Source organism: Rhinatrema bivittatum, chromosome 13 (assembly GCF_901001135.1).
Source record: "Rhinatrema bivittatum chromosome 13, aRhiBiv1.1, whole genome shotgun sequence".
NCBI lineage: Eukaryota > Metazoa > Chordata > Amphibia > Gymnophiona > Rhinatrematidae > Rhinatrema > Rhinatrema bivittatum.
The window spans coordinates 77148304-77165352 of NC_042627.1; the positions used below are offsets into that span (position 1 = coordinate 77148304).

Sequence of the window (17049 nt, forward strand, 5' to 3'; positions counted from 1 at the left end):
AAATTATGGCTAAACCATGCAAGATTCCACATTAAGAGCCACCATTCAGGCTCATAGATAATGCATTGAAATCCACTGTTCAGGGTACAGCAGCCTCCAAGAAAGCAAATAGAAGGCCAGAGATTACTAGGAAAGGAATGGAGAATAAAACAGAGAATATCATAATGCCTCTGTATCACTCCATGGTGCGACCTCATCTTGAGTATTGTGTGCAGTTCTGGTCACCGCATCTCAAGAAAGATATAGCAGAATTAGAAATCTAGAGAGAAGGGTAACCAAAAGGACAAAAGGGATAGAACGATTGCCTTATGAGGAAAGGCTAAAGGTGTTAGGGCTCTTTGGCTTGGAGAAGAGATGGTTGAGGTGAGATATGATAGAGGTCTATAAAATGATGAGTGGACTGGAATTAGTAAATGTTAATTACTTATTTACTCTTCTAAAAGTACAAAGATTAAGGGCCATGCAATGAAGTTAATAGGTGATACATTTAAGCCCAATAGGAGAAAATGTTTTGTTTTTTTTTACTCAGCACATAATTAAACTCTGCAATTCATTGCCAGAGGAGGAGGTGACAGCTGGGTTTAAAAAGGTTTTGGACAAGTTCCTGGAGGAAAAGTCCATTAACTATTATTAAGGCAGAGTTGCAAAAATCCACTGCTTATTCTTGGGATAAGCAGCTTGGAATCATATCTACATCTTGGCATCCTGTGAGGAACTTGTAACTTATTGGAAATAGGATACTGGACTTGATGGACCTTTGGTCTGGCCCAGTATGGCAAGTCTTAGGTTCTTAAAATAATAAAACATTAATAAATGAATAACAAAATTAAAATGTTTAAGATATATATTTTTTCAAAACGAGAAATGTATAAATTTATGAGACCAAGGGACACAAAAATGTGTTAAATGAAAAAGAAAATATTGCAAACTATTTAAAAAAAATAACTCCAATTCTTAAGCCCTGAAGGGGTTACTGTGTTCATTTCATAGATGGATCTTTGCTCCTTTTTTAAAAGTAGCAAGATAGCGGCTCCTCCTTTCCATGAGCCCTGGATAACTTTTAACACAATTTCAATCCTCAGGTTTATGTTTTGGTGACGTACAATCACATTCTTTTAATGCAACTTTTATGGTCCATCAGTCTTGTTCTCAGCTTCCTTTTTGTTTTCCCAATGTACAAAAGATTGTGAGGACATTTTGTGAATTACAATTTGAAAAAAATCATGCAATGCATAGTCTTAAACCTGGACAGACAAAAAAATTGTTTGAATCATCCGAGGCGTAATCTACCTCATCCATATTTAAAATGCCCTCTTTAAGGCTTATGCTCTTATCTGACTGTAAAGCAGAATGGACCACCATATCCCTTAAATTACACCCTCTTTTATATTCCTGTCTTTGTACAAGGTTTGCTCTGCTTCAGTGGGCCAGTGTCTACTCAAAATCTGTTTTTACCCAGCGGGAAAATAGGAGAATGCTCATTCTCAAACGGGTCCATGTGTCTGCCTGGGAAGCAAAGACTATAAGAGAGAACGTGGGAAAAGATCGTAAACCACTGAGGACACGGCTGTCTTTTCTGGCATGAAAGTCTTTATTTCTTTGTGTGTTGATTCAATACAAACCCTCATTCAAAAGGGACCGATTTTCCTTCACAGAAGAAAAATGTAAAATTAGGTACAATTCATCTTTTCTATCCCCAGACTCTCCCAGAATGTGCCAAGAGGACCTCCCCAGCAATCCCAGAGTAGATCAGTTCTCCCCCCTCCTCTCTAGCACCAAAATTAGAGCTTTAGGAAATTTCTAGTTTAAGGTTTAACCATAATGTAAAATACTCGATCTGCTAGTGGTTTACACACATCCACAGACCATTCCCTACAAAAACTCAGTTCTTTCACAAGTCATGGCTGGATGTCAATGTCAGATGGCCTAGAACGGGGAAGGTGTCGAAGGTCTTGTCAAGCACGTGCCTCTCTTCCAAAAGGCTCTCACGTGGTCAGCTCCAGCGCTATTCTTCCTCACATCCCAAACCCGCCCTGTGCACAGAAATCTGCCACTGTAAAAATAAACAGTAGCTGGAATTGTGTCCCTAAAAATTAAGTCTTGCCTTGGGTGCCCACAAAATTCCCCTCTGCTACAGCAGAGAAGATTCACGGGTTCCATCCTTCTGCTCTTGAAGCTCAGATTTTCTTACCATTCTCTCACCTGTATTTAGTTTTCACTTGGTGATTGACTTTTATTTCATAAGATGGAGGTGACATTGTCACCTGTGCTGTGCTGACATCCGTGTTCAGTGCAGAGATTAGCACACCCCTCCCTAGAGCAACAGGGCATTAAAAATGCTTTCTAGAGAGTCCAGCTGGCAACCACCAAACTCCTTTCACATTCAGTTTTTGCCTTTCCTGTTTAGGCAATTTCCCCTTGTACTGCAGGGACGTGGCACCCTGCTCTGCTGATTCTGCTCTCACCATGACGGAGGCATGGCACTGGTCCAGACAGCACAAACCCAAGAGAAGGAGGGGTTTAAAAACAGGGCACGTGGCCAGAACAACAGCTGTAAACATAGAAAGCAAGAAAATATTTTAAGACCAAAAAAAGGGCCAAGAGGCAGGAAAGTTGATGTGTGAAAGATATGGGCTGGTGCTTTTGTAATAATAATCAAAATGTTGGCAACTTGCTGGCCATTTGTTTGGTCGTTAGCCTTTCATAGCTGAATTCTTCCAATAGCTCCCTTGGGCTGTTTACCAGGTCCCCACAGGCAGCTAGGCAAAGGGAGTGAGAACTGGACTCAAGAGAGTTTGAAGCACCTAGGCTTTTCTCTAAGTCAGGTTGCTAGTGAACACTTATCAGAGAGGTAGTGATACAGGCAAGATGCACAGTGTGTGCTCTTTGTAGCCAACCTTGAAGGCTGCTGCACTAACATCTGCTAGGCCTCACCTCCTTTATTATAAATCAGCAGGCTTGGTTACAGAACTAAGGAGGCAACAGGCGAGGTCAAGCATCATCCCAAAAGCAGTTCCCAGTGGCCATTACCACCTCTACTGCAGAACAGGAGCTGGAAAAGGGGATTCTACAATACAGCAGTCTCTGCTTCTGAACACCTTTTCCAATATCTGTGGACTGGGGTAAGCTCCTCCGCTCTCTCCACCACTGGAGAACACAGCCCATTAGTGATAGGGAATCAAAACCTTGCAAAGGAAATATCCCTTGAGCCTGTTACAAACAATAACTGGGCAACGATGAGGCCACCAAGTGTTGGAAGCCATCTCTAGTCTACACCCCCTGCCACAGGCGCACATTAACCCAATACAGAGCACTTCCAGCCAACTGCTTGCTTGGTTTCCTCTTAACTAACTCTTTTCTGCAGGCTAACTGGATCCTTCCTTTTTTATTTTCACAAAGGGACTTTTAGCAATATGAAGACAGATAAACAAAAGCAGCAGTGCAAAGAATAGAAACTTGCTTATAACTTGGTTCTATCCTTCCAGCTCTCTTATGTGCCTCCTCTTTCTACCTTCCAAACTCCTTCCTCCATGGGCTGGTAGCCTCCTGCTCCTGAGAGGCATTTAAAGTTTCATTCAGAAGCAGCAAGTCACAAAGGATTTAAGAAATAAAATGTCTGTTTCTGTGAACACTCAACTGGAAAATAAACACTGGATGGTGTCATTAATCCTGAGAGAAAAGCTGCTAGTTTCCCAGACACACAAAGTGCTGCAATCGCCCACCTTTGGAGTTCCTACAAAATGCAAGACGTTATTGCTGAAAACTGCTTTTTTCCAAGCAAGAACAATACAGACTGTAGATTTCATGGTACCCACAGTATCATGTCAATGTATTTTCCCTTTTGTTCTCTTGATCATGTTGGCCCCATGGGCTACTTAACAGCTGAGTGCGCCCGAGCGCAGTGGGGGCCACACCATGTCGTCTCTCTGCTGTGGCAGTAAGGCTTTGTTCAGAGCGCGTGGAGGTATTCAGAGCAAGTGCTTCACTAGAGGCATCGGATGATAGTCCAGCCACTTGCGTTTGAAAATAAACGATGTAGAATACTGGAATGACAATCCCTATCAGGAGCAAGATGGAAACTGCATTCCACCAACGGATCCCCCAGTCAGCTCCCGAGCTGAGATCCTGCCTGCTCCCAGGGACATTGCTCTGAGGCTCCAGACCAAGGGCACTTTCTGTGGACTCTGCAGCTTCCTGAATGCTCTCATCAATTCCCTTGAAGTATGCAGTTACGTCTGTGCTTTCACACCCACTCGGCCTGATGGCACCATCCGTCTCCGGCAGTTCAATGAGGGTTGCTCCAGAGCAGGAGGCCGAGCCCTGCAAAAGTTTTAACTCCTCCCTCCTCTCACTTAAAACCCCATGTATCTTTATGGGGATCCTGATGGACTTTAATGCATACACATCCTGTTCTCTGATGAAGTTATTCACTCGTTTGATATCTGCTACCTGTTAAAAAAAAAAAAAAAAAAAAGTTTAAAGCAGTTTTAAACATCTTAAACATCCTTGAATTCACATTATTTATAGAACACTAAATAAGCAAGGCTTGTACCATGCTTACAGGTCCCAATGAGCACCTGTCTTTGATGTACGATACAAGACTGCCCCATGCTGGCAGTTAACAGCCAAGTAATCCTGACCAATATTACTTTATTTCTTAGTTCCCCTATGTTAAACATACATAAAACAAACCTCTAAATGAATGCTTCTCAGAAAGAGTTCCCCTTTCTCATTTGTTAGAAGGATTTTTTTTTTGTAGTTAAGGTTTCCAAAGTTAATTTTTTTTTAAAAATGTATTTTTGGCGCCATGTATAAGAGCTCCAAGCTCTCCCCATGAACTAGAGATGTTTTAAAACTGTTTGAGACATTCTGACTCTCTTCCACTATGCAATGCTATAAAGAAACAAGGAATGGGTTACTCATTTATCCTGAGGTACAGGGTCAAAATGATTACGCCATTTTTTTTTTCCTGAGCAATTAAAATCCTTTTTAAACTCCAGGAGAATGGTAAAAACTCCTCCTGGGCAATAGTGTTCCCAATATGATCCAATAAATATGATGTATCTACCGTGCATGTTAGGCTATTTCTTTTTAAAAATGTTTCCCCGAGTTCTACCCATGATTACTGGTCCTAGTAATTCCTGTTTTCTTTTAAAAGAATGATATATCAGATATGAAGAGGTTTGTGTAATTACCACAGTTATTTATTTAAAAGCATTTATATACTGTCTTTCACAATGAATATTGACCAAAATGGTTCACAAGACATCAAATAATTATAAAGTATAATAATTACATTAATAAACTATAAAAATAGCAAGTAAAATAACATTAAAAATAAAAATTAATAAAACAGTAAGAGAAAAATACAATTCATGATTATTAATCCCTATTCTCATACGTCGCCGAATATCTTCCCTAAAGTTTAACATGAGATAGGAAAAAAAAAAATCTAAAATAAAATAAAGGTCAGATGAAATGCCATTGAAAGGTTATAAAGCAATGATGATTGTTTGTTTTTTATTTTATTGATAGTTTGTTTTGTTATTCAATGTCTGCAAAGGCCTCTTTAAACAGATGCATTTTGAGTGATTTTTTTAAACTCTTTATGGTTCGAGATTTGTCTCCACACATTCGGAAGGAGGTTCCAAAGGATGGGACCGGCTATAGAAAAGGCTCTTTCTCTTGTAATATTTAATCTTGCAAGTCGAACTGTAGGGACCTCAAGCAGGTTTTTTCTGGCAGATCTCAGGTTCCTAGATGGCTTATAGAGCCTGAGAGCTGTGCACAGCCAGATGGAGTCCTGGGCATTTATAAGTGACTACATATTATACTATATGACATATTTCCTTGTAGCATCATTCTGTTTACAGAAGTGAGAGTTTGTCTTGCTTGATTATGTTGAAATTAATAAAAATAAAATAAAAAAAAACCAAGAAATATTGGCAAGCTAGACTATATGACTTTTGAACTTTACATCTTTGCTCTTATGACAAGCACTATGGAATTGTTAATTTCCAAAGAGTTGACAAGTCCTCTATTTAATATTTATTTATAATCACTTATATACTTAGAATACAAACATAAAATCTAAAAAAAAAGAAAAAAAACCACAAACATTTCAAAATGCCATTCTGAAATCAACTATAAAATCAGGGCCAAATATCACTTCCAATCACTACTTCTGCCTAAGATGCTATAGGTCCAAAATGTCTCTGAAATAGCCAGGTCTTTAAGTTTTTCTTAAATTTAGGAGTGGATAATTCACAATGATTCTGGCATATACATAGTTTAAGGGTATAGCTTAAATCTGATCTGAGCCTGAAATACTATAACTATACAGTTAATTGTGCAGCTCTATAAAATGTCAACTAAGATATTTTCTGTTTCCCCATGATCAGCCCACGGTAATTAATTAGTCTACAATTATTTCTAGACTGGACTACTGTAACGCTTCTGAAGAAGCTGTCAAGGCAATTATAGTCCGATTCAAAATAGGGCAGCAAAGATGGTTGGAAGTTTGCATTATACCAATCCTATCATGCCAGTGTTGAGAAATGACAACTTCCAATAAAATGTCCTGTTAAACTGAAAATTCTCATGCTAGCTTTTAAATTGCTGCTTCAGATGGAACCATTATTTAGTTGATAGGTTGGAAAGATACAACCTGGGTTGTATACTGTGTTAATCCCAGAAACAAATGTTGTGTATTACTGGGAGAAGTGAAGGCCAATGCGACTTCACCAGTAAGACAGCCTTCTCTAGAGCTGCTTTCTGGATATGCCATTAAAGGCTTGAGTTTCAAAGTCATCTATACACATTCATTGAGGGTGCCTGGAGACTGCCCACAGCAATTTGTAGATTATTAACCAGCCTGGTACCACTTCACTGCTGCTTTCAGACTATCTGAAACATGGAGACAGTGCAACAAGGAGCCTGGAATGCAAGCAGCTCTAACATAAGCAGTCTCTTACTTTACAACCGTACTGCAGCGCAAGCTTGTTGAGGTTGTCATCTTCTGTGACTTCATGCTCCATTAATACTATGTCTCCGATTTTATCCTTACTGCCATTTAACCTTTGCTGTTCTTTGCCCCTTACTCTCAGTTCTGTGAGGTCAAACTCGTCTTCTGATGAATCTTCTGAGTCTGACCTGCAGCTTCTGAACGTGTAGACATGGCTGCCTGGGGAAGGCGTATGGACAGTGAATGGAGCCTGGAAGGCTGGGGCCTGCCCTGCCTTTAGCCTCATTTTAGTAGTCACACCTGAAAGAGAAAATAACTATATTTAGCTTCTCTTCAGGCCTTTAAAAAGACAAGCATATATCTTAGTGAGCATCCGTCAATGAGAATCTCTGAGTCCTGTAATTCAGTGGTCCCCAACCCTGTCCTGGGGGCCCACCAGCCAGTCGGGTTTTCAGGATATCCACAATGAATATGCATGAGAAAATTTGCATGCACTGCCTCCATAACATGCAAATTTTCTCTCATGCATATTCATTGTGGATATCCTGAAAACACGACTGGCTGGTGGGCCCCCAGGACAGGGTTGGGGACCACTGCTGTAAGTAACCAATCGTTTATGTTGCTGGAGTAACAGTTGACGTTTCCACCTCTCCAGGTGCTTCCACAAAGCTCGTAGTCATCACCAGCCTAAGAAAAGGCAGCTGATAAGCAGGGCACTGCCCACTAGTCTGGGGCCAAGATTAGGATCTGCTGCTCAACTGCATGAATTTCTCAGGACGATCCATAACAGATTAAATGGGCTTTGCAACTAGCATGGCTGATAATGCAGTGTGATGAAATGTAGTTTTAACCTGTTGAAAGTCACTAGGGGCGATCCTCATGGGTTGATCAGGTGGGGTATAAGAACATAAGAAATTGCCATGCTGGGTCAGACCAAGGGTCCATCAAGCCCAGCATCCTGTTTCCAACAGAGGCCAATCCAGGCCACAATAACCTGGCAATTACCCAAACACTGAGAAGATCCCATGCTACTGATGCAATTAATATTCTAACAAAAACGTATAGGGGATTAATTGCTCGGTGATCTTGTACGGAGGTAGGTCTATGAGGGTAACCAATTAATGATTATCCTCTTATGTACCTCCGTCTATTAGTCTTTTTTAATTTTTATTTAATTACCAACATCTTTTGTTTTTTGTAATTTTTCAAATTTTCTTAAAATCCCTTCTCCCCTGCTGCTTTTCCGCCCCACTGATATTTTATTGCATACTTATCAGGACATTGCCTCTGTAATATCTCATGGGCGCGGAGCTGCTCGTCCGACACGGGCCATGTTTCGGCACAAAGTGCCTGCTTCAGGGACTGTGGGAGAATAAGCTGTGTCCAACACTGGGTTCACAGCATATGGCGAACTGTTATGCCGCTTTCCTTTGTCATATTCGGTACGCCCGTATTGTCATATTCGGGCGTACCGAATATGACAAAGGAAAGCGGCATAACAGTTCGCCATATGCTGTGAACCCAGTGTTGGACACAGCTTATTCTCCCACAGTCCCTGAAGCAGGCACTTTGTGCCGAAACATGGCCCGTGTCGGACGAGCAGCTCCGCGCCCATGAGATATTACAGAGGCAATGTCCTGATAAGTATGCAATAAAATATCAGTGGGGCGGAAAAGCAGCAGGGGAGAAGGGATTTTAAGAAAATTTGAAAAATTACAAAAAACAAAAGATGTTGGTAATTAAATAAAAATTAAAAAAGACTAATAGACGGAGGTACATAAGAGGATAATCATTAATTGGTTACCCTCATAGACCTACCTCCGTACAAGATCACCGAGCAATTAATCCCCTATACGTTTTTGTTAGAATACTATTGAAAAGGGGAAGAGGTTGGTTAGCGACTGATGCAATTAATAGCAGTGGCTATTCCCTAAGTAAACTTTATTAATAGCCGTTAATGGACTTCTCCTCCAAGAACTTATCCAAACCTTTTTTGAACCCAGCTCCACTAACTGCACTAACCACCTCCTCTGGCAACAAATTCCAGAGCTTTATTGTGAGTTGAGTGAAAAATAATTTTCTCCGATTAGTTTTAAATGTGCCACATGCTAACTTCATGGAATGCCCCCTAGTTCTTCTATTATCCGAAAGAGTAAATAACCGATTCACATTTACCCGTTCTAGTCCTCTCATGATCTTAAACACCTCTATCATATCCCCCCTCAGTCGTCTCTTCTCCAAGCTGAACAGCCCTAACCTCTTTAGTCTTTCCTCATAGGGGAGCTGTTCCATCCCCTTTATCATTTTGGTTGCCCTTCTCTGTACCTTCTCCATCGCAATTATATCTTTTTTTGAGATGCGGCATAACATAGAAAGCACCATAAAACCGAAAGGAAGCAGAGCAGGGCATCTCCATTCCCTGCTAGAGGGGCGGGGGAACGGGAAGAAGTCAGTAGTAGCAGCATGGAGTTGCGACTTACGACAGGAGACATGCGGTTCCCGCCGGAGCTCTCCTTCAGCTAGAGAACCACGCCAAGCAGCATAGCAGTGGCTTCACGAGACTGCGGCCCGGCTTTACCGCGACCTCGGGCTCCTGCTTGTAGCGCTATGCCGCGCTCGACCGGAAGCAGGACGAGACACCGCCTCCCCATCTACAGCCAATCCGAGGCCACGCTCTATGCGTCAGGGCTGATGTCAGACTGGCTCGGCGCCCTCGTTGCCGATGATGCGTAGAGGGAGCGGAGTTAGCAGGAATCTCTTCCGGGTCGCAGAGGGCGAGGCATAAACGGAAGCGGAAGCGCGTAGGAGAAAGCGGCTGACCTGCACTCCGTCAGTAGTGAGGGAGAGCCGGGCAGTGGCGGCCGTTGGCTGGATTTCCCGCCCCATGGGCCTAGGTTTGGAGCTCGGCTTTTGTGGGTTGCGGTTTTTTTTTGCGCTACAGCTCAGGTCCATACTCGCTTTCCTCCTTCCACCTCACGCGCCTGCGTTCCAGCCCCTCCCCCTCCAGTCCTAACCCCGGAGTAAGGGCAACACACGCCGATCCAGGGAGAGCGTGAAGGTGAAAGGTCATCACCCTGACCTTGGAATTGCAAACCCCTGCCTCCTCCCCGGTGCAGCGTCTTCTCGCCATGGACGCAGTGCTGCACCGGATGATGCCGTTACTTCACCCGAGACCGCTGGTCGTCTTCCTCTGGTTGCACTCTGCCCTCGAGTCGATGAGCAAAGCCGACCTCCAATTTAGTTTAGCCCAGCCCCAGTCCCTTCCCATCTCTAACTGCACTGCTCTATAATAGTAAACTGAATAGCTAAAGGGGGCCCAAATAGCACTTAAACCCAAATACTGGTCAGCAGGAACGGGTTTACGGCTTTTATATGGTTTACAAAAATTTGCAGAAAAAATGTATTGACTTTTATGGTGGATGAATGAACTGACCGGGTGGTCCTTGCCTACAACATTGTTGACACTTTATTACGCTTATTATTTCTTTGAGACATTACTGCTGACCAATATTTAGGGTTAATTACTGTTTAGGCCCCCATTATTGTGTGTTGTGTGGGTGCCCCCTGGTTCTGGGGTTTTTTGTTTTTTTAAATAATGAAATAGCTACCAGAATTAGCGGGGTTGTTGCGCAAATGTCCAGTCATTTAGGACTCCGTGGTCTATTTGGGCTAGATTTTGTGATTGCTTGGGCTATACAAATTTTGGGCATCTGGCAACACGAGCTAGGCTGGATAAGACCTAGGTACATCAAGGTTGGTATCTGTCACTGACAGTGACCAGTCTGGGTCAAAAGTACCCAGGATCCCTCCTAGTTGAGCTGTTTCTTGTACCTCACGCCCAGGGATAAACGCCCACTCTCCCAAGTGCACCTGGCTAATAACTGTTTATGGACTTTTGCTTCAGGCACTTGTCCATTCCTATTTGGAATCCCACTGTGGTGATTGTCTTGTCTACATCCTCCACAACAGATTGCATAGCTTGATTAAGTGTTGAGTGAAAACAAAAATACTCCCTACAATTTGTTTTAAATCTGCTGAGAGCCCCTAGTCCTAGTGTTGTTTGAAAGGGTAAATAGCTGTTTCCTATTTAACTGTCTACATTCTACTTAGAATCAGTGTTCACTGGTCTGTGTTTGAGTGCAAAAAAAATGCCATTCGTTGTTGCACATCAGTCCCTATTATGTTTCAAATGTAAATAGCATAGGAGATATTTTCTCCGTTTCTTCACTGAGGAAGATGTAAGAGATACCTATGCCAAAAATGATATGCAAAAGTGATAATTTAGCAGAACTGAAACAAATCTCACTGTAGCTGAAGATGTATTAGGGCAAACTGACAAACTAAAGAGTAGCAAATCAACTGGACCACATGAAATACATCCCAGAGTGCTGAAAGAACTAAAAAATGAATAATTCTCAAGAAAATATAAAAACAATGGTTGCACTATTTCAATTCAAAAGTGACATTTTACAGTTAAAAGTTTATAACATATGTTTTAACTTGATAAATTGTTCAGTTTTGTAGTTAAGAACATAAGAACATAAGAAAATGCCATACTGGGTCAGACCAAGGGTCCATCAAGCCCAGCATCCTGTTTCCAACAGTGGCCAATCCAGGCCATAAGAACCTGGCAAGTACCCAAAAACTAAGTCTATTCCATGTAACCATTGCTAATGGCAGTGGCTATTCTCTAAGTGAACCTAATAGCAGGTAATGGACTTTTCCTCCAAGAACTTATCCAATCCTTTTTTAAAACACAGCTATACTACCTGCACGAACCACATTCTCTGGCAACAAATTCCAGAGTTTAATTGTGCGTTGAGTAAAAAAGAACTTTCTCCGATTAGTTTTAAATGTGCCCCATGCTAACTTCATGGAGTGTCCCCTAGTCCTTCTACTATCTGAAAGAGTAAATAACCGATTCACATCTACCCGTTCTAGACCTCTCATGATTTTAAACACCTCTATCATATCCCCCCTCAGTCGTCTCTTCTCCAAGCTGAAAAGTCCTAATCTCTTTAGTCTTTCCTCATAGGGGAGTTGTTCCATTCCCCTTATCATTTTGGTAGCCCTTCTCTGTACCTTCTCCATCGCAATTATATCTTTTTTGAGATGTATAAAGTTTAAATATTGTTTAAAAACTAACTATGAATGGTTTTGAATAAAAATTAACCTTTTTTTTTTTACATTGTCAAGAGGTGTGAAATTTTGTGCAAAATTATACATATTTGCCACATAATTGTGGCAGACTTTTAAAAAGTCTGCCATAGAAATTGCTAACTCTTGTCACAGAATTTTGAAAAATCTGCTGCAGGAAACTGGGGAGTCTTAGTCTGTGATCCCTAAATACAATTTCTCTACTGCTGGCTAAAAGCAGTAGTTTCACTTCTTAGCCACTAGAGGGAGCTCATTACATACTGTATTTTATACTGCTAAATACTTGGGGGGCCGATGCAATAAGTGAGTGTGGAAAGCAGGCGCTCAGTGTTGAGCGCCCTCTTTTCTAATGTGCACGCAGGAATCTCTCCTGGGTGTGCGATGCAATATGGAAATGAGGAGGTCGTACTACCAAGGAGGCGCTAGAGACAAATATGCGCCCTTAGCACCTCCTTGGCAACGAGCGCCCAGGAGAGGTAGCTGTCAGCGGATTAGGAAAATGGAAGTTCAGTTTTACACTGCTCCTAGCTTATTTCAAGCTTCTGGCTAACTTTTTTTTTTTATAAATATACAAACACACTAACTACTGCTTATTAGCTGCCTGACTATTTAAAAATACAGTCTAACTTCAGTTAGTCAGCCAGAGTGACTCACTGCTCTCTTGATTAACAAATGTTGGTACCTAATCAAACCAAATCACACTACCTTAAACTTTTCCAAGGAGAGTAACTGACCTGACCGTTTCAACCTTTTTACTTAGGTATACACTGTTCCTAGCTTATTTCTAGCTTGGCTACCTTCTTTTTTTTTTTTTTTAATATACAAAATCTCTAACTTTTGTTTTACTATTAAAAACACACACACACTAAATAATATTCCCCAATAGTTAAATTTGCCCCCAATAGTTTTAAAAAAGAAAATTTCCCAAGCAAAACTTACTGATTCCTTTCAGCCACCAGCAAGGTGATCCTCGCCTCTCAGTGCTCCCACTGGATTGTCATGTGATGTAATATTCTCAATTTAATGCCACCCATAACTCACCTTAATTCTTCTCAGTCATGGCTTTGCTATCTTGACTCTTGTTGTTGTGTTATCTGTTTTGACTAGGTTTTAAGCTCCCAAGACTAGGAACTGTCCTTGTGTCTGTAAGCACTGTGTACGACTGGTATATGCTACATAAATGTTGATAATAATAATACAGTGGGGATGAAAGGGTTCACAACAAGAATTAGGAAACAGCTGATATGTCAGGACAAGACTGTCATAGGGGCTTGACCCAGTGTTAGCTTGGGAGGTAAGGGTCAGAGTGTTAACATTTAGACCAGCTGGGCACCTGCCGCAAGCAGAAATAGTAGGAGTGAAGTCTGGCTCACAGAGCCCTGTAGGCCACATCCTTGGGCAGCAGCTAAGAGAGGATGCTGGGAGCTCAGAAACTGTTTGCAGCAACCCAAAGGCTGACCGGCCTCTTGCTACAGAATATGCTTCTTTCAAGAGTGCTGCTTTTTCCTGACTCCAGTTCCTGGCCTGCAAGTCCAGCTTCTTATTCAAGCCTGCTTCATTGTAAACTTGTTCCCGACTAGGGTGGCCAACTGCCCTGTTCTGGACCAGACGGATCAGTTTTTAAACTAATTGTACAGTGTCTGGTTACAAAGGTAACCAGGGACTGTAATGTCCGGTCTGCTCAGGGACTGTGCCCTAACCCAGCATTCAGAAGGAGAGGGGATGATCGGTAGACTCCAACCCGCACCCATGAAAGTGGCCAAAGGAGGAAGACACCTGTCACTCAAGCATTCCTGCCAATCATGTCACTCCCCTTGAGTGAGGGACACATGCATCAGCCAATGGCAGGAGGTGCAGACCAGGCCTGAGAAGTCGTGTCTGACTGTCGGTGAGATTGATGGAGCTGGGGTCTCAAGGAGGAACGCTTGCAGGCAGGGCGTAAAGATGCAGTGTGAATCAATGCTGTGGCGGACTTGTACTTGGTCTCTGGTTTGTTACCGGGTGCAACTTAATTTTATAGGGGGAGGCCAGGTCCACACAAGAGAGAGCAAGTATGTGCCTGTCTCTGTTTAAGAGAGAGCGAGCTTGAATAGCAGGGACTGGAGGGTATTTAATATGAATCCAGGTTTAAGGGCATTGGGAGGAAATTATGCAAATGAGGGGCCCCCTCAAGTGTCCAGTCCAGGTCTGTGGCAAAGTTGGCCACCCTATTCCTGACTCCAGCTCCTAGCCTGCAAGCCTGCTTCCATGTGAACTGTTCCTGGCTCCAGCTCTTGACCAGTGCCCTCAGCTTGATCCTCATGCCCTCTACTGTTCTTGTATGCAATCCCAAATTGTCCCCAGCAGCCCGGGGCTCAGTCTTGCTCTGTGTCTGAGTAGCTGGAGGGTGGGAACCTGACACAAACTATCAAACAGGAAATTTAACTCCAAAAGAAAGTAACTCCACAAACTTCTTGCACAAGATGGTGGGTTAAAAAAAGCATTAGACAAATTTATGGCAGATACAGTGATCTCAGATTATTTAGCATAATATAGCCCATCCTCATAACTATACAAGTATGACAGTGCCGGATGGACAATTGAATACATCACATTGCTTGTTCAAAGTGCCCGCTGTGTGCCATGGTTAGAGACAGGACACCAGGCTTGATGGGCCTATGGTAAAACTTGGGCTGATCTCATAGCACATAGTCAAGTGTGTGCTGTGCTGTGCTGCTGCGGGCTGAGCTTCTCCAAGGTCTTATCTGACCGACTGAGCTCTGAATAGGGTCCTGGCCCAATGACCATTTCTAAAGGACCCATTGTCTCCTCTCTGAACAGCTGCACCTACTTCTGGATGACCGAAGCAAACTACTGAATCCAAAGATCTCACATTCTTATACCTATTGGTGAATTAGTGGTATTTTATTTGAAATGGCAACAAATTCAACTGACGCAGGTTTATTTTTTAACTAGTTCAGGTCATCTTCACATTCACCTAGTAACATAGTAGCTGATAGCAGATAAAGACCAATTGGGCCCTGCCAGCCTGCCCAGCTATGCTGGACTACACTGCTAAGAAGACAGCTCAGCAGCCCACCACAGAAATCTGGCCACTTGCAGGATATCACTTAGCTAAATCAGCTTTTGCTCTCTTTCGCTTTCAGATGAAATTCAAAGGAGTTACACATGTAAATGTAACATTATTATAGCAATTTTTCAAAAGCCATTTACCCATGAAAATGCATTTAGCGTGGGTAAATCCTATGGACAATTCATTATCATCTATTGTAGCAATTTTCAAAAGTCCACTTACATGGGTAAAGTGCATTTAGACAGGTAAAACCAAGTTTTAAGCATGTAAATGCTTCTGAAAATCAGGCCCACTGGTTCACTAGCTCCTGGATAGAGGAAGAGTAATTCCCATATTTAATCCAACACCTAGCAGCCTCCCTCCTGTCTTGCCACCAAGGTTTGTAATGATCTCCCTTAACCAGAGAGGCTGTGACTTGTACACCTGGCTGCCTTGGTCCTGTGACCTTGCTGATGACCACCAAGCTGCTGGCAGCGACTCGGTTGTTTCCAGCCAAGCATACATGCTCAGTCTCTTATACAGGGGCAGCACCCAGTGCCATGGCAGTTAAGGTGCAGGCCTGAGGCCACAATTGCTATAACAAAGCACAGAAATTGGAAAGAAAAAAACATGTTTTGTAAAATGCTTCAGTAGTTCTTAAAATGATAGAAAAGACACAGCCATGGAACATAACTCCTGCTTCTTTACCCTAATGCACTTTTTTTTAGCCAATTAGAAGGTCAGAGTTGTAACTCAGTGTTGTGGACCCCATGACATGTAAAACAATTATCGCTAGTCTGTATTGGTATTGGTATTTGTATGTGCAACTACCCCTTTATAAAGCCGTAGCTTGAAGCTTTCTTACAGCTCTGTGACAACCTCACAGCACATTGTAACATCAGCACAGAGCCCATGACTTGTAAAACAATTAGCGCTAGTCTGTATTGGTATTGGTGTGTATAATTACCCCTTTATAAAGCGTTCTTACAGCTCTGTGACAATCTCACAGGACATTGTAACATCAGCACAGAGCCCATGACTTGTAAAACAATTAGCACTAGTCTGTATTGGTATTGGTGTGTGTAATTACCCCTTTATAAAGCGTTCTTACAGCTCTGTGACAATCTCACAGGACATTGTAACATCAGCACAGAGCCCATGACTTGTAAAACAATTAGCACTAGTCTGTATTGGTATTGGTGTGTGTAATTACCCCTTTATAAAGCGTTCTTACAGCTCTGTGACAATCTCACAGCACATTGTAACATCAGCACAGAGCCCTGATTGCTCAAATGTCCTTTGAACCTGTAATGAATTGCAGGGCTCAGATGAAAGAGATCATTATCGAGGACAGCAGGGACAGATGCAGGAGATGTGTAGGGAATGGAGGAAGATGGAATAGAAATCAGAGCCGAGGAGTGGGAAGGAAAAGAACCACCATTGTATTTTCTTTAATAGTGACATTAACCAGTCAGTAATGGGATCTCAGGCTTCTTGGACTCTCAGAGGTGTCACAGGATGTTTGTGTTACCATCAACAGCTTTATTACTAGTCTACATTAAACATCAAAGCACGATTACTGCTCAAAGAGGCATTTGTAAATAATAGTTTCCACCAGGAAATCATAAGCATCTAGCACTGGAGTTAATATGTATGAATGGTGCACAGGATATTTGCTGCACAATTGCTTGCTGAAAGAATAAAAGTCAGCTCAGCTCACAGACGGGCCCTCGTAATCCTCCTTATGGCAGGGCCAGCATCCTGACTGCTGAAATGAAGTTTAGGCTAATGCCAGTCACCTGCAAGCAGACAGCGAGGACAGGTCACTGGCACAGGCTCAGACACCAGAAATTTAGGGATGCAGTTGGAAACTACC

General features: G+C 42.3%; 1 protein-coding gene across 2 annotated transcripts; it reads right to left on the reverse strand.

The window, feature by feature from the left end:
* Positions 1-894: 894 nt before the first annotated feature.
* LYSMD4 (LysM domain containing 4) lies at positions 895-9663 on the reverse strand. Of its 2 annotated transcripts, none has more exons than XM_029575238.1 (3): positions 9445-9663; positions 7101-7264; positions 895-4449 (listed from the first exon to the last, which is right to left on the reverse strand). In XM_029575238.1, the coding sequence occupies exons 2-3, from the start codon at positions 7248-7250 to the stop codon at positions 3820-3822; spliced, it is 780 nt and encodes a 259-aa protein (XP_029431098.1). In that variant the 5' UTR covers positions 7251-7264; positions 9445-9663; the 3' UTR covers positions 895-3819. The 2 variants fall into 2 exon arrangements, with proteins under 2 accessions (XP_029431098.1, XP_029431097.1); XM_029575237.1 differs by having other exon boundaries at positions 897-4449; positions 6975-7264; positions 9445-9648.
* Between the last annotated feature and the right edge of the window lie 7386 nt (positions 9664-17049).

Coding starts and splice junctions, on each gene's coding strand:
- LYSMD4 (XM_029575237.1), bottom strand. CDS start 7,250: ATGAGGCTAAAGGCAGGGCAGGCCCCAGCCTTCCAGGCTCCATTCACT. Junction 4,450..6,974: donor CGCTGCAGTACGGTTGTAAA/GTAAGAGACTGC, acceptor TTTTTTTAACAG/GTAGCAGATATCAAACGAGT.